The following is a 23,231-nucleotide window of genomic DNA, read 5'->3' as shown; positions in this document are numbered from 1 at the left end:
GCTAGAAAACAGTTCATGTGGAAATCTAGGTTTCTTAATAGATTTCAAATATAATGGTTAGTTCTTGTACCTAACAGGTTTTTAATAAATTGAAAAGGTGTCAATGATATGACAAAAAAAGTTACTATAAATTGCAAGTTAGACCAAAAATGAGAAAGGTATTAGTTCTAATGTACTATGTTTGGTTAGACCACATTTAAAGTATTTTATTTAGTTCCAGGTTCTATGTCTTAGAAAGAACAATGGTAAACTAGAGAATTTCCACAGGAGAAAAACCAGCCTAGCAAGACAATTAGAAACTATGATAAAGAGGGGGCAGAGTCAAGATGGCAAAGTAGAAGGAGGACCTCCAAATGGCTCCAGCTTCCACCATCCCCAATCAATGTAAAAAGGGGACTTTGAACAAACTTTGGAGCTGCAGAACCCACAAAATGACACAGCGAAGCTAACCTCCTGCTGAGGACAGCCCAGCAGGCTGGCAGGAATTGGCCAGTGCACCGCTCTAGGAGCTGAGCAAAGGCCCCTGTGAGCAGGAGGTTTTAACCCCAGGTTGGGTCTGACCAGCCACTGGCTGGAGGGACTCCACATCAGCAGCAGCTGTGGCCATTTCCAGAATTATCAACACACAGGTGCACAGGACAAAGTGAGAAGTCAATGCAGTCCGGCCTTTGGGACCCAGTAAATGGGAGTGCCTCAGCTTTTGCCCCCTGGGCGAGAAGCCACTGAGATGCCTGCACAGACAGCCAGTGACATGTGGCAGCTTCAACTCCTGGCCTGCAGAGTGTAGGGGAACCAAGCGACCACTCTAAAGGGTGATCATTATTGCTTTAACCTCCTTGGATCTGGATTGCAGTCTAGGGTGGAGGTCCTGGGGTGTGTGTCCAGCTTGCCAGAGCATGTGGAGACCTCAGAGAGGGCACCCATCTAATATCTCTGGCAGCTGAGACAACCCCAGCATTTGGGGCGAAAGCTCCCCTGTCTGGTGGCAGAGTCCTACTGTGGCAAAAAGCCCAGGGGTCAAGTGACTGAGGGGTAACATGACCAGGCAAAGGAAACAAAGCAGACAGAAGATTCCTACATTAGACTCCTTTTTTGGGGACAACAAGGAGCAAAGCATGGAAAAGGAGGAAGTCAGAACTCTTGCACCAAAAGCTTCAAAGGAAAATATGAGCTGGGTACAGGCCATAGAGGACCTTAAGAAGCAGATAAGAGAAGTGGAGGAAAAATTGGGAAGAGAAATGAGAATGATGTAAGAAAATTACAAAATGAGAGTCAACAGCCTGACTGAGGAAAATCACACCTTAAAAAATAGACTAACTCAATTGGCAAAAGAGGATCAAAAAGGCAATGAGGAGAAGAATGCCATAAAAAGCCAAATTTGCCAGAGGGAAAAAGAATCTCAAAAGCTCACTGTGGAGAATCATTGCTTCAGAATTAGATTGAAGCAAATGGAACCTAATGACTTTATGAGAAACCAAGATATTGTTAAACAGATCCAAACAAATGAAAGAATAGAAGACCACGTGAAATATCTCATGGGAAAAACCACTGACATGGAAAATAGATCCAGGAGAGATAATTTAAAAATTATTGGACTACCTGAAAGCCATGATCAAAGTAAGAGCCTAGAAATCATCCTCCAGGAAGTTCTCAAAGAAAACTGCTCTGATGTTTTAGAACCAGAGGGCAAAATAGAGGTTGAAAAAATCCACCAATCACCTCCTGAAAAAGATCCCAAAAAGAAAACTCTAGGAATATTATAGCCAAGTTTTGGAATTCGCAGATTAAGGAGAGAATATTACAAGCAGCCAGGAAGAAACAATTTGAATATTGTGGAAACACAATCAGGATAACCCAGGATCTGGCAGCTTCTACACTGAGGGATTGAAGGGCTTGGAATAAGATCTTCTGGAGGTCAAAGGAGCTGGGATTAAAAGCAAGAGTCACCTACCCAGCAAAACTGAGTATCGTGTTTCAGGGGAAAATATGGTCATTCGGTGGAATAGAGGACTTTCAAGCATTCTTGATGAAAAAAACAGAGTTGAATAGAAAATTTGACATTCAGATACAAGAAGCAAGAGAAGCATAAGAAGGTAAAAAGGGAAAAGAAATGATAAGGAACTTAAAGTTGAACTATTAACATTCCTACATGGAAAAACAATAATTGTAACTGATGAAACTTTTCTCAGTATGAAAATAGTTGCAGGGAATAGAAATATATATATGAGGGTGTGTGTAATATGTTTACAGGTATACATAGATAGAGGGCACAGGACCAATTTAATGGGAAGGGATGATACTTAAAAGATGAAATTAAGAGGTGAGAGGAATATAATGAGATAAAATGGGGAGAGGCAGAATGGGGTAAATTATCTCATATAGAAGAGACAAGGGAAAATGGTTACAATGGAGGGGAAGAACAGGAAGGCAAAAGGGAATGTGTCGACCTTATTCTCATTGAATTTGGCTTGGGGAAGGAATGAAATACAGACTAAATAGGATATCTCACCCTACAGAAGAGTAGGGTGGAAGAGGATGAGAGGGGGGATGATGGAAGGGAGGGCAGGCTGGGGGAGAGGGAAGTTGGAAGCACCCACTTTTGAAAAAGGACAGGATCAAAGTAGAGAATAGAACAAGTGGGAGGTGGGACAGGAGGGAGGGAAATATAGTCAGTCTTTTACAATATATCTATTATGTTAATGTTTTCCATTAGTTACACATGTACAACCTATACTGAACTGCTTATCTTCCCAGTAAGTGTGGGTGACAAGGGAGGAAGGGAATGAATCTGGAATTCAAAGTTTTAAAATCAAATGTTTAAATATACACACACAAACATATGTATATATATATATATATATATAATTATTAATACTATTTTACATGTAATTTGGAAAGAAGATATATAGGCACTGGGGCATAGAAATCCACCATGCCCTACTGGAAAATTCGAAAGGGGTGTGGGAGAAAATATGGGAGAGAGCAGATTGGAGGAGGGGATATCCTGTGGGACTGCTATTTTGGCGCAGTGGGTAGGGGAAAAAAGGGGAGAAAATTTGTAACTCAAAATCTGGCGGAAACATATGATGTAACTCAGAAGTTAATAAAGCATTTGAAAAATGGAAAAAAAAAAGAGACGATAACCCCAACCTATTCCTTCAGGGAAATGATGAGTCCACAGTTGTTATATATTGCATGTTTTTGGACTTTTTCAATGTATTAATCAGTTGTGCTGAATTTTTTTCTCTTTTTCCTCTCCAAAAAGTACTACATTAAATATGGAAGGGAGATGGGGGTAAGATACATGAAATACTATGGTGAAACAGAAAATATCAATAAAGACTTATTTTTTGGAAAAAAAAAAGAAACTATGCTACAGACATAACAGTTGAAGGAACTAAGGGAATTTATCTAGAAGAGAAAACTCAAAAGGAAAATTGATGAGTCACTTCAGGTATTAGAAAGGGTTTGACACAAAAACTCTGAACATGCTCCAGTTGGCACCAACGGACAGGACTGGGAGAAATGCATACAATTTGAAAAGAATTAGATCTTTACAAAATTTCAAATCTCAGAATGTCAGAGCTGGAAGGACTTCAGAGGTCAACTAGTACAAACTATACATGAATAGGAATTCCCTCTAGAATTTATTTGTCAATAATAGCTTGAAAATCTTGTGAGACTGCCCATTTTTTGGTCAGTTTTCCTTGTTAGAAAATTTTTCCTGATGTTGATGCAAAAACTGTGCTAAGAATATCAATTTCCCTGATAAGAAAGCTCTATTTCCTCAGAAATAGAAAGAGTTAAAAAGAAACAAAACATTATTTGAGATCATGGTGTTTTTTCTATTAATCTAAACATGACACTTTGGTAGTCTCTGGAGCAGGCCACACTTTGTATCTTCCTCTACTCCCAAATTTAGGTTCATTGTCTAATTTCCTGTAAAGTGTTCCCTAAGGAGCACTGAATTACAAGCTATTCTAGTCATAGGTATTTCCCCAAAATCACTATTTTTTTTTACATTATGCACACAAAACTTTCTTCATTGTATCACAGAATACTAGAGAGAAAAACTGAAGAAAATACCTGTACATCAATGTACTTCAATTTTTTGCAGTTATTCAGTCCTTCCAGAGCAGTTAATCCACAATGCCTGAGAGTCAGGAACTGAAGATTTGTACATTCTGACAACGTGCAAAGACTACAACCTGGCAAATCCTGAAATGTTACTGTCGTAACCTAGAAAATTTAATAAAAACAAGTGAGTTACATTGTTACTCCATTCTACTGAAAATATGCAGTTCTCAGCCTTGCAAATAATTTCTTTAAATGATAGGCCAAGAAAAATATTATTAAGCCCACCTTATGTAAATTTGTACCCTATATTTATCAATAATTCACCCTCTTTTAAACCATCACACTTTTTTATATTAATCCCCTTAATAGGTCAAAATAATACAAGTACTTGTTTATAACTAATAGACCTTCAAATGAAAAATTAAATTAAAAATAGAGGAAAAGAGTATTATTTTCCTATCAGTCTCATGACAAAATTTTCACAGGTTCTATTTATTTTATTTTCCTATGATCATGGCTTATAAACTTGTTCTTTTGTTCATGGACACTCTACATACCAAATATTAACAAATATTGGGAAATACCACGCAATTTTACAATGTAATAGAATGGTCATAATACTGATATCAAATCATACAGATATTATTCACATTATATATTTTTCTGATTTATATTATACTTCACTTTACTTATGGGATGTTTGGAGTATTTCTTTTCTAGTGAAGAAGAAAGCTATCCTATATCTGCTAACTGCCTAGAAGATACTGTTAATTTGGGGGGGGGGGGTGCAGATGAACAATATGAAAGAATTCCAGGAGTAAGGTTATACTAACTCCTCTCTTTTAGGAGTTGGGCTTTCTCCTGTATGGAACCCAGTCTGAGTTCTGAGTACAGGTTTCACTCCTTGTGCTAGACTGGGCTTCTTCTGGGCCACAGGTATCCCCCATGCCTCCCTCCAAAAAAGAGAACCAAAAAACCCTTTTATTCTTATGCAATTAAGTGAACCTATGTATACGCACATACCGACACATACATGATCACAGAAAATATATAGAAATGAATATCAGAAAATCTATGATTTAGAATATTTTAATATTTTAAGAAATAAGGATAAAATTATTCAGAAATGAAGACCTGAAAATTATTAAGAAAACTGAATTCACATCTAAATATCTATGGTGTGATTTTATATTAAACTGACTTTACTAGGTCTTGCCCTAGAAAGTGATATTCTCCCTTACCTAGCCATTACGGTAATCACAACCTTCTATAATGTTATGAATGATGATGTTTAGTATTAGATATGCCTCATGGAGTATTCTCAGAGACTTTCCTCCTCATTTAAATAGAAGTTGAGTCATTTTACTCTTTATATATAAATTTCTTTACTCTTTATATATAAATTTATAAATATAAAATTCACACTTTACCCTCTGGATTCCTTATAAATATGTGATCAAGTTTATCTGAACTAAATTTTTTTTTAATGTTACATATTTGTTAATGGTTTATATACATCATACATATATATGTATGTATATATATATATATACACATCATAATACAGATACAAATAATGATATAGATAGCTTCTCCATCAAAAAATACTATGGTCAATATAGAAATGGTCTAAGCCAGACTCACTATCCATTTGCATTGGCATATATGTGTATATGCATGTGTATGTATGTACATATGTATGCATATATGTATATGTATGTGCATGTATGTGTGTATATATATAAACTGAAAACAAAAAGTAAATGAAAAATTGTCAATAGTTTATTCAATTTAGCTGTGTAATAAAGAAAGCAAGGTATTTAGGTCATATTATAAAAAAGAATATTTTTCTAGGCTACACTAAGTTTAGATGTCCACATATAAGAATAAGTGTAGGTGGCCTAGGATGCACACTGGCAGATCCAACCAAGCTCAGAAGGCTTTGACCATCCATGGATGACCTAACAAAAATGTTAATGGGTGGCTAAAATATTATCAAACATGCTGTGCAGAGATGCAATATTTAGAACATTTTTGTAACTATAAATACCTTATGAAATTTATTATTAATATCAAGAATCCAAAATGCTAAAGGATAATGAGTTATTTAGAATATCATACAGAAAAAGGTGTTAATTGTCTACAATCAGAGATCTTTAAATTGTATGCTACTGAGCAAACTGTCATAATGTTGGAATGATCCAGGGTTACCAATTATCTGTAAAATGTAATCAATATATTTCATTTAAATTGTAGGGATAGTAGAGCTTTAGCAATCTGTTTATAAGGATTCATGTTTAATAAATTGCTACTTTAGATAACCTACTTTAGATAAGGTTTTACAAAATGAAACAAACTGCTTTAGAACAACAAGTGAGCTGTATATCATAAAATGAAGCTACCAAGTCAAAAAATCAACAGAAGGAAAGTTGTCAATAGGCAAGAAATACTAGTATACAGTTGAAGAATGAGCGCTCATAAATAAATCAAATACCGAACAAAGGAAAGTAAGGGAAACTGTTGTCTTGGTTTACAAAGAATCTGATGTATTAGTCATGTTTTAAAATATTTTTAAAACCTTGTAAATGATTTAAAATTTGCCTTCAAAATTAGTATGGTGACTGGTGGCCAAACTTCTGTAGTAAAAGTAAAGGAATTTGATCAAAATCCCTACTTCATGTTAAATTCACTTTAATCCCAAAGAGGGGAGGTACTAAAAACAAAAAGGCAGGACTACCATAAGGAAACAAAAGCTATCCCTTAATGATATTACCTTAAGTACAACAATGAAAAACTTTGGAAATCCCAGTAGGAAGTCTAAAGCAATACCTCAGATTCAGGAAAACAGAGTTCAACAAATATCACAAACTCAAAGGAAGGGATGAGTCAAAAATTATACCTTACTTAATCAAGGGGACTATCCAAAGTGCTTTCAAGATGGTTCCATGAAATGAACTGGAAACTAGTATATTTAGGCCATATTATAAAAAAGAATATTTTTCTAGGCTACACTAAGTTTAGATGTCCACATATAAGAATAAGTGTAGGTGGCCTTAGGTTCTCAGAGGTTATGTCGGGGATGCACACTGGCAGATCCAATCAAGCTCAGAAGGCTTTGACCATCCATGGAGTTGATGACAGACCACGGATTTTAGGAAGATCTTCCAAGCTAAGTTCAGATTTATCACCAGGTTGGCTATAAAGTGATGAATGCTATGGCCATAGTAACTCTAGAAGACCATCTTATGGAATTATAGAGGGGCTGTGATCTGTATCAGTGCAAAAAGTAGGCAACACTGATGATACTAATAATTCTCATATATATTTGTAGGGGGGAGAGTGTGAATCAGTAGTATCACATATATAAATGAAAATTCATATTCTGAATGCTTTAAGTATAAAAAGGAAACACTGCCATGAAGAAATTGGTATACTACCTGTTGTAAGGTACTCCATAGTCCACCTTGAAGAATTGCCACAGCATTCAGAGGAGGTAGCTTGCTAACAGAGCACTTCCTACGTCTATTTCTTTTCATTACTTTCTTTTTTTGATTCTCCCTGAAGATTTCAAGCCAGGGTCTACAGGTCTTTATCCAAGCTAATCTCTTTTCTTCAATTGAAGCTGAAACTGTTATCTTGCTTAGAGAATGAGTAGACATGCTTTTACTTTCAGCTCCATGTCCACAAAACTCCCTTGGTATTTCACTCATTACCGGTGGAGCAGTTGTGTTTTCTTGAGACACTGATGAGATTTTATTAGAGTCACCTGTGCAATCATTAGATATTGGTATAAAGATAACAGATTTTTTCTTGCATAAATTTTTTTCCACATTTAAAACGATATCAGAGGTGTTAAAAATTACAGTTTCTCCGTCTGTCAGAATATTTGTTTCTGAGCTTTCAACATTATCAATAGTTGGAGAGTCACTTTCTTTGGCTGGTACCATCCCACTCACACTGCTGATGGCATTTTTATTATTTTCTGCTTTTAGGAGTGAAAGCATGTGGCTTAATGAAGGTCTGAAGTGACTGTCCTCTCCATGACTTTTTCCATTCTTTTCCTTTTTTATTATTTCAGAATCTTCTTCCTTCTGATTCTGTTTGTTTCTATTCTGTTCCGCTTTATTTCTCACCCCCTCATCCTCTTGGGTTTCTTGTAATTCGTTTCCCTTGTTTTCATCTACTGAACTTACTTTTTCTCTTTTCTGCTCTAACTCTAGGTAGTTCATCACATTTTCTTTAAATTCATTCTTTTGTGATTTAGTGAAATCTTTGGCTAGCCTCTCATTTGGTTTCTTTTCACTTTTTAATTCATCCAGCTCTTGATGTTTTCCCAGATTTTCCTTCTGTTCTTTTTTAAATTCTGTTATGATTGGTTGTCTTGATATTTTTTCCCTGAATGGTTCTTGTTTTAATTTTTGCATAGCTTCTTGTTCAGCTACAATTATTTTTTTCAAATCATTTTCTGGTGCTACATGTTTGGTTACATCTTCTTTTTCACTGATTTCTTCTTCTGCTAATGGCTTTAAGGCCATATCTTTTTTCTTTGTAATCCCTTTGGCTTTATTTGCTTCTTTTTTATTTTCTTTTTTCATGAACAATTCTTTGGCACACTCTTCACTTTTTTTGTTTTCTTTTTTCACTAGTAGATCTTCTCTTTTTTTGTTTTCTTTTTTCACCACCAGATCTCTTTTTTTGTCCTCTTCTTTCATTACCAACTCTGCAGATAGCTCTTCTCTTTTTTTTGCTTCTTCCATTAATTTATGTTGTTCTTTTTTAAATTTTAAAATTTTCTTCTTTTTTTCATAATCCTCCTGCCTCTTCTCTTGTTCTTTTTGTTTTTGAATTTTTATTTCTTCTTGTTTTTTCAGTCTCTCTTCCATTTTTTTCTTTCTTTCTTCATCCTTTTGTCGGATTTTGTCTGCCATTTCCTTCCATTCTTGTTTTTGTTTTTCTAGAGTTTCTTTCTTTTTCTTTTTGTTCTTTAGACGTTCTTTTATAATTGATCCATATTTTTGATAAACTACAAATGTTCGATACTTAGCCTGGATTTTTATGGCTGCATTATGCTGCAGATCTGACAAACATTGTCTTTCTTTAGCCTTTAGGTCTTCCAAACCTCTTCTTTCCTCCTCCATTTGTAACTGCAGTCTTCTGATAAACTCCTAAATTAACACAGGAAATAAATAAATATAAATAAAATGATTAAGATAATAGACTAAACTGTCAAATACTGAAACTGGTTAATTCTAATAAAGTTACATGCACATTTTAAGGAATGGAAGTTATTTAATTGGTCAAAACATGAAATTTATTAATTCTTTCATAACACTAATAATCAAACCTCCTATTCTTGTATATCAATGAAAATCTAGGCAATATTATGTCATAGCTAACAGTGGAAAGTATTCAATAGTAGAAATTGACCATCATGGTTCTAGAGCAGAGAGAAACAGAAGACACTATAAAGAAATACCTATAATATGTGAGAAAACTTTTTTCAATAAGTTATAAGTAAATGAACAAATTCATTAGAGGATAGAGTATGAAAAATCATTATTTTTAAGACTGAAAGCTCCCAGGATTCTAATAAGTACTTTTCATCTTATTAGAAAAGATGTCTCCTGGGGCGGCCAGGGTGACGCAGTGAGTAAGAGCACCGGCCCCAGTGTCAGGATGACCTGGGAATCGAATCCGGGCACAGACACTTAGCACCCACCCAGAAACACATGGCCGTGTAACCTTGAGCAAGTTACTTAACCCCAATTGCTTAGGGGCAGCCAGGTGACTCAGCGAGTAAGAGCACCAGCCCCAGTGTCAGGATGACCTGGGGATCGAATCTGGGCTCAGATACTTAATACCACACCCAGAAACAACTGGCCATGTAACCTTGAGCAAGTTACTTAACCCCGATTGCTTTAAAAAAAAAAGAAATAAAGAAAAGATGTCTCCTTAATGATAAAGAAGCGGTGGCAGAAACATGATGTACCTTTGAACACTTATATGCTGTGTCCTAGACAGCGTAGAATTCTGCTATTTTCAGGAACACACACACATATTTGTGTGTATATGTATGCATATATGTGTGTGTATACATATAAACATATACACAAACACACACACATATGGAATTCCAAATATATGCATGAGATAGAAGAAACTTTGAATGTTATCAGAATATGCAATGTGATGACTTTTTATTTCTACTCTTCCAACTACCACAAAAATTCTAGGAGTAAAAAAAAAAGTATCAGAACAGCTTATTCTTATATAGCCTGAGGTGAAGGAGCTGACATCAAAGAGAATGGTCTCCACAGTGGCAAGAAAATAGAGTTTGAATCCCTAGAGTTTAACCGCCAAACTTAAACCTCTAGAGTTTAACCACTTCGGAGCATGGAATTTCCAGTCATCTTTGTAGCACCCCAATAAAGGTTTCCTTTAATGAATCAGTATGCTTGGACATTACCTACCAAAACAATATTCTGTACCTTTAGGGGCATAATTCATTTTATAAATTACTAAAAATTAAAAACAAAACAAAACAAAGGGGGGGGAGACATTTCCAATTGTAAAATGATCTTAATTAATATACTCTCTTGCTTAGGATAAGTTATTCACAATATTGGTCTTTTTCATCACAAAAGGGAAATCATACAATAAAAATGTTTATTTGGCAAGTCATTTTATTTAATGTTGACATTCAGTAAATTCTTAGAACTGTGGCTTTTTATAATGCTTAAAATCTAGATCAAATAAAGCAGCTTTACCTAACAACAAAACTCTAAGGGATCAAGAATATAAACTTCAATTAAGATTAATCAGCTCCCTAATAAAAACAACAAATAAAGTTACCTCATGCTCCTTTAAATTCTCTTGCCACAATTTCTGTTGTTGTTGCAGTTCAATATTTATCTTTTCTTCTTCTTGCTAAATAAATTTAAATCAGTATTACATAAAATTCACAATCTCAAAAATATAAATCATCACGAGTGATGCTGAACCTACACATATGCCCAACTACCAACCAGTGCCCTCATCTGGCCTCAGGGAACCCATCCTGCTCCTCATTTCTTGCAGCATTACAGCATTCCATCACAATCATATACTACAACTTATTTACTCATTCCCCAATTGATGACCATCTTCATCAATTTTCAAGTATTTTCCACCACAAAAAGAGCAGCTATAAATGGTCTTTTTCCTTTTTTTAAATCTCTTTACTGAGTCAAAGGGTATGCACAGATTTATAGTCCTTTAGGTATAGTTCCAAATTACTCTCCAGAATGGTTGTATCAGTTCACAATTCCAGCAACAATGTATTAGTCTCAATTTTTCCACATCTCCTCCAATATTTGTCATTTCTCTTTTCTGTCATATTAGCCAATCTGATAGGTTGAGGAAGTACCTCAGAGGTGTTTTAATTTGCACTTTTCTAGTCAATAGTGATTTAGAGTATTTTTATATGACTATAGATAGCTTTGATTTCTTCTGAAAATTACCTGTCCATATACTTTGACCATTTATCATTTGTATTTTTATAAATTTGACTCAGTTCTCTATAAATTTCAGATATGAGACTTTTATCAGAGACACTTGCTGTAAAATCCCCCCCAATTTCCTTTCCTTCTAATCTTGGCTACATCAATTTAGTTTGTGCAAACCCTTTTTAATTTAATGTAATCAAAATTATCCATTTTAAATCCCATAACGTTCTTTCTCTTTTGTTTGGTCAAAAAAATTCTTCCCTTATCCACAGATCTGGCAGGTAAACTTTTCCATGCTCCCCGAATTTACTTATGATATCACTCTTTACATCTAAATCAAGTTCCCATTTGTAGAATATGGTATAAAGTCTTGGTCTATACCCAGTTTCTGCCAAACTGCTTTCCAGTTCTCCCAATAATTTTTGTCAAATAGTGAGTTCTTGTCCCAATAGCTTGGATCTTTGGATTTATCAAGTGCTAGATTAACATAATCATTTATTACTGTGTATTGCATAGTTAATCTATTCCACTGATCCACCACTCTATTTTTTAGATAGTACCAGAAAGGGAAGTTTTGTTAAAAAAAAAAATCTAAGTTTCCCAAATATCTAAGTTTTTGAAACCCAATTTAAGCAACTGTTATTTTATTTTCATTTTGAATTTGACCACTTAGAATGAAATATGAAAAACTGAAAATTTTTTAAAGGGGAGGGACTTCTCTTCTACTCTTCAGAGATATTATTACCTTGAAAAATAAGGAAAAAACAAGATTTATTGCATATGATACTTATTACATGAGAATGAGAAAATAACTTAAACAAACTAAGATACTTGGAGTTAGCTTTTCAAAATGCGCGCAATATTTAATTGTGTGTGTGTACACATGTACTGAACTTCATGAGGAATTGTCATATATGTATTATTAAACTGGATATGGAAAAAAAAGTAAGTTCATACTCAGGAGCACTGGGAGTGGTGGTACCCCTTAGTCCTGCTTCCAAGTCTAGCCCTCACATCCATCTTCCAGGGAAGCAACACCCATGGAGATGGTGCCCATCAGTCCTACCAACTGATAGCCAATTGACACCTACAGGGCAGGCAAAAAAAAAAAAAAGCCTTGTTGAAGCAGCAAGGTGTCCTGAGGGAGAGATGAGAGGCAGTGTGTTCTAAACAAGTCAAGCCACCATCTTGACCACCATCCCCCCACAGACCCAGAAGGAGAAAGCCCAAGACCCCAGATTCAAGAGCCTTAGGAACAACAATGCTTCCGACCCAATAACCTCAGCCACCATCCTATGGAAATGAAGGCTGGCAACTACCCCTGCAGGTGATACAAGAACAGCTTCTGAAGATCCAGAAAACAAAGTTGTTGTCACTATTCAATGGTTCAACATCAGGAACTCATAAGATTTTATGAGGTGAAATGATATAAAAAATAAGGCATATTATTTGTACCCTAAAGACCACGGGACATTTTCCATATGACTTACAGCTGAAACCTTCCATATATGTTTTCTCCCCATTAGAAAATGAACTCCTAGGGGCAGCCAGGTGGCAAAGTGAATAGAGCACTGACCCTGAAGTCAGGAGGACCTGAGTTCAAATTCGGCCTCAGACACTTAACACAAAACTAGCCCTGTGACCTTGGGCAAGTCATTATAACCCCCAACTGACCAGCCTTACTCCTTCCAAAAAGCAAAAAAAGAAAAGAAAATGAACTCCTTGAGAGTAGGGATCATTTTAGTTTTCTATTTGTATTCCCAACACTTAGCACAGTGCTTTGCACAAAGTAAGTGCTTAATAAATAATTCATTCATTGATTCATTTATTCATTCATTCTTTTCTGATACCTATCACAGAAGCTGAAATCAGAAAATATAGGAGTTGCTCTTCTTATCTCCTATGTGATGTATGTAGTTATGCTTTTATTATGTCTCCCAGGTAAGGTGAAAATATTTTTTTATTACCAGATCTGTTGATTTTTCTTGCGTGAAAAGATTTCTCTAGAAAGAAAGCAATGACCTCTGATTAATTTACTTGTTCAAATGGATTGTTAAAAGCAAATTAATTCTCTTAACCATCCCTCATTTTGCTGAATAAATGATTTGTATGATTATTTTGAACTGACCTTTCCCTAATAGGACTCAGGCATACTTTATTGATGGAGAAAAAAAATAGTGGGGTTTTATCTTTAAAATATACAGAATGTGAAGTTAGAAATGAATTTGAAAAAGTTCTGTTTAGAAGTTTGTTCTTCCTGTAAAAATGCAAAACTGCATATATGCTTTTAAAAGATTTTGAAAGCTATAAATGAAAATGCTTTAGCTATGACTTTGAAATGGAAAATGTACAGTTTTGATATTTTACAATTTTTAGGCTGTTCTGATATTTTAAAATGAAACATATACATCAAAGAATGGGACAGGAGAATTTAGTTACAATAGTTACAATTTTTCAAAGCCCTATAAATTTGGAGTTAAATTTTTAAAAGTGAGAAAAAAGTACCCTCAACTTAGAAAAAAAAAATAAGTTTTCAGCCTTCTCAAAAAATACTTTGCCAGATGTTTAAATTCTTAAAATACTATGACAATACAAAGCTAAGTCCTAAAGAGTTAGTTATCAGAAGGGAAGGCCCAGAAACCCCTTATGGAGGAGATGGGGATGGGGCACTGAAGAGGGAGTTCTTTTCTCTCCCTTCTCACTGCTTCCCAAACAGCCATTATGCCCTAGTACCAACTTAGCCACAAGTTCTGCAAAAAACCTTGGCTAAAGTTTATGTAAGAATGAGAAATGTCTTTACTTTATAAGAACTACTTGATCTTCTAAAATATGATAATTAGAAAACTGGTTTTGAATTTTTAGTCTCAGATTTAAAATCTATATAAACTTTGTAAATTCATAAATAATTTCTCTTTATGTAAACTAATCATTGGTCTTGTAGAGTTTAATGAAATTGGAATACAATCATGAAGAGATTGATAATTATATAGATACATAAATATGTGTTTGTATATATAATTATATATTTACATAATTCAAAAGCTTCATTTTATATACCTATATATAGAAACATATAGTTATATAATTAATATATATTTGCATATATACATATATAAGATGCATGAAAACTGAAAATTTCTGAAAAGGTACCTCATTTCCTCCATTCTTTTGAGATATTAATGCACTATAAACATTATATATATAGCCACAAAAACGGGAATTAATATTTAAAATATGGTAATTTGTCCCCCAAATTTTTTAACTGTACTAACTGTTTATCTTAACTGTAAATTACATGATGTGTGTGTGTATATATGTGTGTGTGTGTGTGTGTGTGTGTGTGTGTAATAATTTGTGCTAACAAATTCTCTCTCTTTCTCTGATCTGGAAGTAGCCATAAATTTATGAAGCATATTAAAGAAGAAAGGATCATCTTTATGAAGATACTAAAAGGCTTTTGGATCATAACTTAGTTTTACTTAAAATTAAATTTGGTTCTTTTGGGGACACTTGATATCTCTATTAACTTTACTAATCAAGGGGACAACTGATTTCTCTATTAACTATATACTATTTACTGTACCCTTAGAAATCTGATTAATAGTATCCATGCTGCAATTATAAATGTAAAGATTGTTAGGGAATGGAATAACAAAAATGATGAATACTGAGATTTGAAATAAAACATCTTCATCTCCTCCTTGTCTTATATATTTATATCTCATCCATCTAGAAGTTCACAATAACTATCTGCCCACCCAACAAGTCCCTAATCTATTCATAGATGTACTGGAATTACATACAGGACAAAAGAGGGAATCATTGAAGGATAATTTAAGATGACTGGTTATTGTTGGCTATTTGGGGTTTTTTTTTTACTGACTGATTACTGCTTATTTACATACAAATATACATAAACACAAAACACATGTGTGAATATATGTATGTATATGGATGTGTACATGTGTATGTGTATATGTTTATGTATTTCACTGCTGTTAGAATTCTAAATTGGGCCATTCTGTTAAATAATTTGGAATTACGAACAAAAATCATTAAATTGTTCATATTTATTTTTACTGAGTGAGTCTAACACTGAGTTTACATCCCAAGGGAGCACAGTAAAAGTAGAAATGTCCCATATTTAACAAAATATCAATAATAGTATCATTTTTAACAACAAAAAGATGCAAACTTATGGAACCAATTATTGGGGAATAGCTGAACAAATTTACTTATGTGAGCACAATAAGAAAATTTATAACTCTAAATTCTTGTATCAGTAAAATTGAGGGGGGAAAACCGATCAATGAATTGGGAAGCAACTGAAAAAAAAAAAACCAACAACTAGAAAAAGAATAAATTTTTAGTCCCCAATTAAATACCAAGTTGGAAATCCTGAAAATCCAAGGAGAGATGAGTAAAATTGAAAGTAAGAAAATCATTGAACTAAAATAAAACTAGAAACTGTTTTTGTGAAAAAAAAAATAAACTATTATTTAATTTGATCTTGTAAAAAATTGCCGGTATCAAAAATGAAAAGAGTGGATTTGCTATCAATAAAGAGGAAATTAAAGCAATTATTAGGAGCTATTTTGACCAACTACATGCCAATAAATCTGACAATCTAAGTAAAATTGATAAATATTTATAAAATTATAAGCTGCCCATATTAACAGAGGAGGAAGAATACTTAAACTACTTTAGAAAAAGATATTGAATAAGCATCAATTAACTCCCTAAGAAAAAATTCCCCAGGGACTGATGGATTCACAAGTTAATTCTACCAAACATTTAAGGCACAATTAATTCCAATACTATATAAACTATCTGGGTGGCACAGTGAGTAGAGCACTGGCCCTGGAGTCAGGAGGATCTGAGTTCAAATCCGGCCTCAGGCATTTAACACAAAAAACTAGCCATGTGACCCTGGGCAAGTCACTTAGCCCCAACTGCCCTGCCTTCCCTCCTCCAAAAAGCAGAAAAAAAATTATAAACTATTTGAAAAAAACAGGCAAAGGAGCAATACCAAATTCCTTTTAAGACATAAATATGGTCCTGATACCTAAACCTGGAAGAGCAAAAACAGAGAAAGAAAACTCTAGACAAATATTTCTCTAATGAAGATACCAAAATTTTAAATAAAATACTAGCAATTGTGATCAGCAATATATCATAAAAGGCCTTGCACTATAAGCAGGTGGGACTCATAACCAGAATGAAGGGCTGGTTCAATATTAGGAAAACTACTGGCATAACTGACCATATCAATAACAAACTCAACAAAATCACATAATTATTTCAATAAATGTAGAAAAAGTTTGTGATAAAATATAACACTCATTCCCATCAAAAACTCTAGAAAGTATATGAATAAATAAAGCTTTCCTTAAAATGATAAACAGTATTAAAAACCAATAGCTAGTATCATCTGCAATGGAGATAAGCTAAAGTCTTCTGAATAAGATCAGGGGTAAAAAAGATTGTCCACTATCACCATTTGTTATCCAATATTTTATTAGAAATGCTAGCTATAACAATTTTTTAAAAAAAGAAATTGAAGGAATTAGAATAGGGGTGAGGAAACAAAACCATCACTCTTTGCAGATGATATGATGGTATACCTGAAGAATCACAGAGAATAAACTAAAAAATTAGTTGAAATAATTAACAACTTTAGAAAAGTCACAGGATATAAACACACACAAATCATCAACACTTCTATATATTACCAACAAAGTCTAGCAGCAAGATATAGAAAAAGAAATTCCTTTAAAATAACTCTAGAAAGTATAAAATACTTGGGAATCTACCTACCAAGAAAAAACCCAGGAACAATATGAACACAAATTACAAAACATTTCACACAAATGAAGTCAGATCTAAACAACTGGAAAAATATTCATTGCTCATAGGCAGATGAAGCCAATATAGTAAAAGTGACAATTATGTCTAAACTAATTTATTTATTCAATGCCAGACCAAACTACCAAAAAAATATTTTATAGTTCTGTAAAAAGTAATTAAATTCAACCAGAAGAACAAAAGGTTAAGAAAATCAAGGAAATTAATGAGGTGGACTAGTCATACTAGATTTCAACCTGTATCATAAAGCAGTAATAAAAAGAAAAACCTGGGATCGGGGAAATAGAGTACATACATTATACACAGTAGAAAACAACTACAATGTCCAAAGGGCTATAAAAATGTGCATACCCTTTGACCCAGCAATGCTACTTCTAAGACTGTATCCCAAAGAGATCATACAAATGGGAAAAGGACCCATATGAATTTTTATATGCTATAAAAATATTTATAGCAGTTCTTTTTGTTGTAGCAAAGAATTGGAAATCAAGAGGATGCCCAGCAATTGGGGAATGACTAAACAAGTTGTAGTATATTAATGTAATGGAAAACTATTGAGCTACAGGAAATGAGATGCAGACAGACTTCATAATAACCTAGAGAGAGTTATATAAACTGATGCTGAGTGAAGGGATGTAAGGGTTATGGGATTTAAAGATCTTCCATGCCCCATTGGACTTGCTGACATAGCAGGAAGGAGGTAGGGCAAGAGGAAGCAGAAGCCAAGCTGGAGTTCCTGCCGTGACTGGCAACGGTGGCAGCAGCAGCAGAGGCCAGTAGAGGTAGCGGCAACGGGGAGAGGGAGGTGGAGGCACGAACCCATTTTTTTGAGGCAGCCAGAATTTCCGCTAAGGACTCCTGCTGAGGTCTTCCAGGGACAGGAACTGTGGGGGGGCCGGAGCTGCTGGGAGCACACTTCCTGGACACTGAGCAGTTGCTGTGAGGGGGAGAGGAGGACCTTTGCCTGAGGTAGCCTGTTCCGTTTTAAAGGCTTGAGAATGTGGGTGCTTTCTACTTTATCTACCTGTGACAATTTCTTAACTACTCTGATGGCTTTCACTTTCTGGCTTTGGGACTCAGTTTTCTAGTATTTTAATAAATGTCCTAGCTTTATCCCCATGCAGAGAGCCTGGTATATTTTGTGATTAATAACCACATCCGCATATTTATAGTTACCGTAGGCATTGTGAATATTGCATTTTTGATACATTTGGCAACAAGGATGGGATCACAAAATATCAGGCCTTTATTTGGAAGCAGGGGGGCTTTAGAGGGAGAAATGCCTATCCCAGGATGGGAAGATTTGCCTTATTCCTCTCTAGCCAGAGAATGGGACAAAAGCACAGGGCCCTGTGGAAACTGGGAACCAAGGCTAAAAGATGTAGAACCTGTAGATTGAGAAAGATTTTTGCAAGGAATGCCCATAGAACCAGGCAAAGAACTGGCAGGAGTGTGCAGGAGAGGCTGGGTCCTGCTAACAAGTTATCGCTTTATGTGTAAAAGTAGGGATAAGCTGCTGGAGGAAAAAGCTCAGATGGCTAGGGAGTCAGCTGGTTTGCCTGAAGATTCTTCTGTGTCACAGCATTCAGAAGAGCAAACTAGAGGGACTCAGGTTGTCCAGGAACAAGCTACTGTTCATGTAGCTAAAAGGAAGCAAAAATCTAGCAGAACAAATGTGCATGCAGCTTTTGTACAGGCTGGGCAGAGTTAGCCTGACAGATGCCGGGAGAATGTGTATGAGAATAGAACAAGGTTAGATGAGGAGTCTTCTAATGTAGAAGTTCTCCCCATATGAAGAAGAAGACAGGAGAAATGCCAGGGCCAAACAGAGTCCAGGGAGATAATTGAGGATTTCACTCAACAGGAGATTACTGATACATTGAGTAGATTCACTCAAAGAATGGGAGAGTCTTTAGTGTCTTGGATAGTAAGAATCACTGATGAAGGCACTGGAGAAATAACACTGGAGAGTATGGATTGCTTAAAATCCATAAGTATCAATCAGAATCCATTTGTGCACCAAGCTTTTAGGAATCACCATATGGGAGGTGGCCTCAACAGAACTAATCTGTTAGCTTTAGCTGCAGAGGGATGCAGAAAACAATATCCTACTGACTCTATGTGGCCTGGTGGAGACAGACAATGGTACTCACTTAGAGATTGTATGAGAAAGCTAAAGGAGGAGGTAATGAAAACTGCTATCATGATTGGAGATGCAAATTCATATCATGATACCCCCCTAGGAGTTCCTCATAGAAATATCATAGCGAAGACGGCTCCTCCTGCTTATAAGCATCTAATTCTGACTCTATTAATTAGAGAAATAGGGAACCCTCTTTCAGAGGTGATGGATAAGATTTCACAATTAAGTGACTGACCTAGGGGAATAGGGACAAGATAAATTGCCTCAAGAGAGAAAAGTAAACGGCCAGAGGATTCAGAGAAAAAATAGACCCACAAGAAGGGAACTGTTCACTGCTCTATTAAGAGCTGGGGTGGACTTCAGAAGAATAGATGGTATTCCAACTGAAGAGCTGCATAAGCTGTACCAAGAAAAGGTACTTAACATTAGAATAAATAGGGAAGCAGGAACCACCCCTGCAGGTACTGCTGAATCTGAATCTTTGTATCTAAGTTTCCCCACCTTCAGGAGGAATAGGAAATAGGCCGAGACCCAGAGGAGATTGCAGACCCCATATTGGTTTAACAATATATTGGAAGAATGGATCAACTACTGTAACTAGGTCATTGCTCAATAGTGGGGCTGAGGCCACACTTATCTATGGAAACCCTGATAAGTTTAAACATGGAACTCCTATTACCATCACAGGTCTAGGAGACGCTGAAATATCAGCCAGACAGGTTAAAATAACAATGAAAATTGGGCAGTTACCTATGAAAGAATATACTGTGGTTGTTGTACCTATTCCTGAATACATCATTGGAATAGATATATTGAGAGGCATTACTCAGAATTTACCTGAAGATAACAATTTGCTGTAAGGAAGATAGGAATACAGTTTTAGTGGGAAAAATAAAAATGGACCTAATCAATTTACCTGAACCTTCTGAAGTAATTACTTTAAAACAGTATTATGTGCCAGGTGGGCAAGATGAAATTACCACTACTATAAAGGAATATGTTGAAGCAGGAGTTAGTCTCTACAACCACAAGATGGAATAATCCTGTCTGGTCAGTAAGATAATCAGATGGGACTTAGAGAATGACCGTGGATAGACAGTTGAATAAGGTGACTCCTCCTTTGTATGCTGCTGTTCCAGATACCATCACCTTAAAAGAAAGGATCCAGGAATATGATGGGACTTGGTATGCAGTTATTGACTTGGCAAATGCATTCTTCATCATCTCAACAGACCCTAAACAATGGGACCAGTTCGCTTTCACTTGGCAGGGTAGACAATATACTTTCACCCGCTTGCCACACGGGTACATACATAGCCCCACTATTTGTCACAGGATTGTGGCTGAACAGTTGGATGAATTAAAGCTACCTGGTGTACAGCTTACCCACTACATTGATGATATCATGATACAGGGAAAAGATGCAAAAGAAGTGGGGAGGAGTTTGACCCTTCTAATTGAGCATATGAAAACTAAAGAGTGGGAAATTAACCCTGCAAAGGTTCAAGGACCAGCTCAAAATGTAAAATTTGGGGGTATACAATGGAACAAGGGACTACGAGAGATTCTTCTGCAGGCCTGACAAAAGATTCAGGATTTTCCTACCCCTATCAATAACAAGGAGGCCCAAAAGTTCATGGGATTGTTTGGATACTGGAGGCACCACATTCCACATTTGAGACAGATTTTGAAACCTTTATATAGAGTCCCTTGGAAGAAATGTGAATTCGACTGCGGACTTGAGCAGAGTAAATCTTTTGAAGAAGCCAAGGCTGCCATACAATTGGCCCTAGATTTGTGGCCCATGCAAAATGGTTCAGTGGAATTATAAGTGACTGTAAAAGATGATTATGCAAACTAGAGCTTATGGCAAAAACAACATAGCCGATATGTACCTTTGGGATTTTGGTGTAGGAAACTCCCTTCATCTGAAGTCCAGTATACACCTTTTGAAAAGCAGTTGTTAGCTGCATATTGGACTTAAGTGAGGATTCTGGGCCATGAAGGGATATTAAGAGCTGGAATCCCAATTATGACCTGGGTAATGAGTACCCCAGCTTCTCAAGGAACTGGACATGCCCAAGAGGCTAGTATAATCAAATGGAAGTGGTATATTCAAAATAGAGCGAAAACAAGCAAAAGCAGAGTCTCTGCTCTACATGCAATCTGTAGCAAACATAGAAATTGAGAGGAATGACACACCCCCTGAGCCAAAGCAACAGTTGGTACAGTCCACTGTAAAATGGAATGAGGGATATGATGTATTAACTGAGGAACAAAAGAGACACGCATGGTTTACTGATGGGACAGCAAAATATTTGGGCCAAAAAAGACATTGGAAAGCAGTGGCCTATAACCCATGTGCTAGAAGGACTTTGGAAAGTACTGGGATAGGTGCAAGTAGCCAATATGCTGAACTTATGGCAGTACATCAAGCCATCAAAATAGAACAAGGAGGACAGTGTCATATGTTCACTGATTCATGGGCGGTAGCTAATGGGTTAGCTACATGGATGCCCATGTGGAAAAATCAAATTTGGAAAATTCATGGCAAACAAGTCTGGGAAAAAGAATTATGGGAAGATATCTGGAACATGTCTTTGGTCACTGACTTGTCAGTTTTTCATGTAGATGCTCACGTGGCCCCCACCACACCAGAAGGTGAGTACAATGCTCATGCTGATCAACTGGCAAAGATTGCTCCTGAACATACTGTCCCTACTTTGACAACAACTGATCATCTGGTATTAGCAAAACAGGTCCACCAAACAGCAGGCCATTTGGGGGTCCAGGCCACACACCAGTGGGCGCAAGATCAAGGTATCAGTATCTCTCATTCACTGTTAAAACAGATAGCAGAAGAATGTCATATATGTCAATTGGAAAAGGAGCAAACTGTTCCTCGGGTAGTAACTGGAGAGATAGCAAGAGGAAAAGTCCCAGCCCAAATCTGGCAAATAGATGATATTGGTCCACTACCACAAGATAAAGGATGCATATTTATATGTACTTGTGTTGACACCTATTCAGGTGAACTAGTGGCTTGTCCTTATAAGAATGCAACCCAGAAAAACACTTGTAAAACTCTAGATCTCATAAGTCTATATTATGGAACCCCAATGCAGATTCAAAGTGACAATGGGTCACATTTCAAAAGTAATGAAATGAAGTAGTATTGTATACTAAACAATATAGAATGGATCTATCATATTCCATATTATCCACAAGCATCTGGGTTAATTGAAAGAATGAGTGGATTACTGAAAGAACAGTTAAGGAAGTTAAATTCCAATAGTTCATATCAACATTGGAAGGATAATTTGTTCATGGCTTTACGTAATTTGAATAATAGACCATGGGAAGGAAGCACACCTCTAGCCAGCATGATGACCCCAAATCTGCAAATTAGAAAACAACAAACACATATGTGATAGTAATGGCAATTAAAGATTCCCCTGTATTGGCTTGGTTTTCAAATTGATTGTGTTAAAACCCAGAATTTGTTAATCCCACCTGTGGGATGGGCTTGTTGATGTGAAAAGAAAGTCCTGAACTGGGAGGAGCTGGTGATGTAGATTTGGAGAGACACTAGAGAGAGGCGGAAGATCTTTTTTCGAAGCAGCACCTCGTGGAGAGAGAGAGACTAAGAGAATTGCTGGTGG

General features: G+C 35.8%; 1 protein-coding gene across 1 annotated transcript in view; it reads right to left on the bottom strand.

Moving 5' to 3' along the window:
• The window catches only part of LRRIQ1 (leucine rich repeats and IQ motif containing 1), a 308,516-nt gene that overhangs the window by 259,518 nt on the left and 25,767 nt on the right, over positions 1-23,231 (bottom strand). The window contains exons 8-10 of the mRNA XM_069095103.1: positions 10,930-11,004; positions 7,515-9,242; positions 4,087-4,239 (exon numbers count right to left, since the gene is read on the bottom strand). Of these exons, the coding sequence (XP_068951204.1) occupies positions 4,087-4,239; positions 7,515-9,242; positions 10,930-11,004 (1,956 nt within the window). The remainder of the gene's footprint in view (positions 1-4,086; positions 4,240-7,514; positions 9,243-10,929; positions 11,005-23,231) is intronic.

Source organism: Petaurus breviceps, unplaced genomic scaffold, assembly GCF_028583685.1.
Source record: "Petaurus breviceps papuanus isolate PSGF00001 unplaced genomic scaffold, PetGlider_PUasm1.0 225, whole genome shotgun sequence".
In the NCBI taxonomy this organism is placed as follows: domain Eukaryota; kingdom Metazoa; phylum Chordata; class Mammalia; order Diprotodontia; family Petauridae; genus Petaurus; species Petaurus breviceps.
The sequence above is the reverse complement of the archived record's forward strand: the minus strand, read 5'-3'. Positions and strand labels throughout refer to the sequence as shown.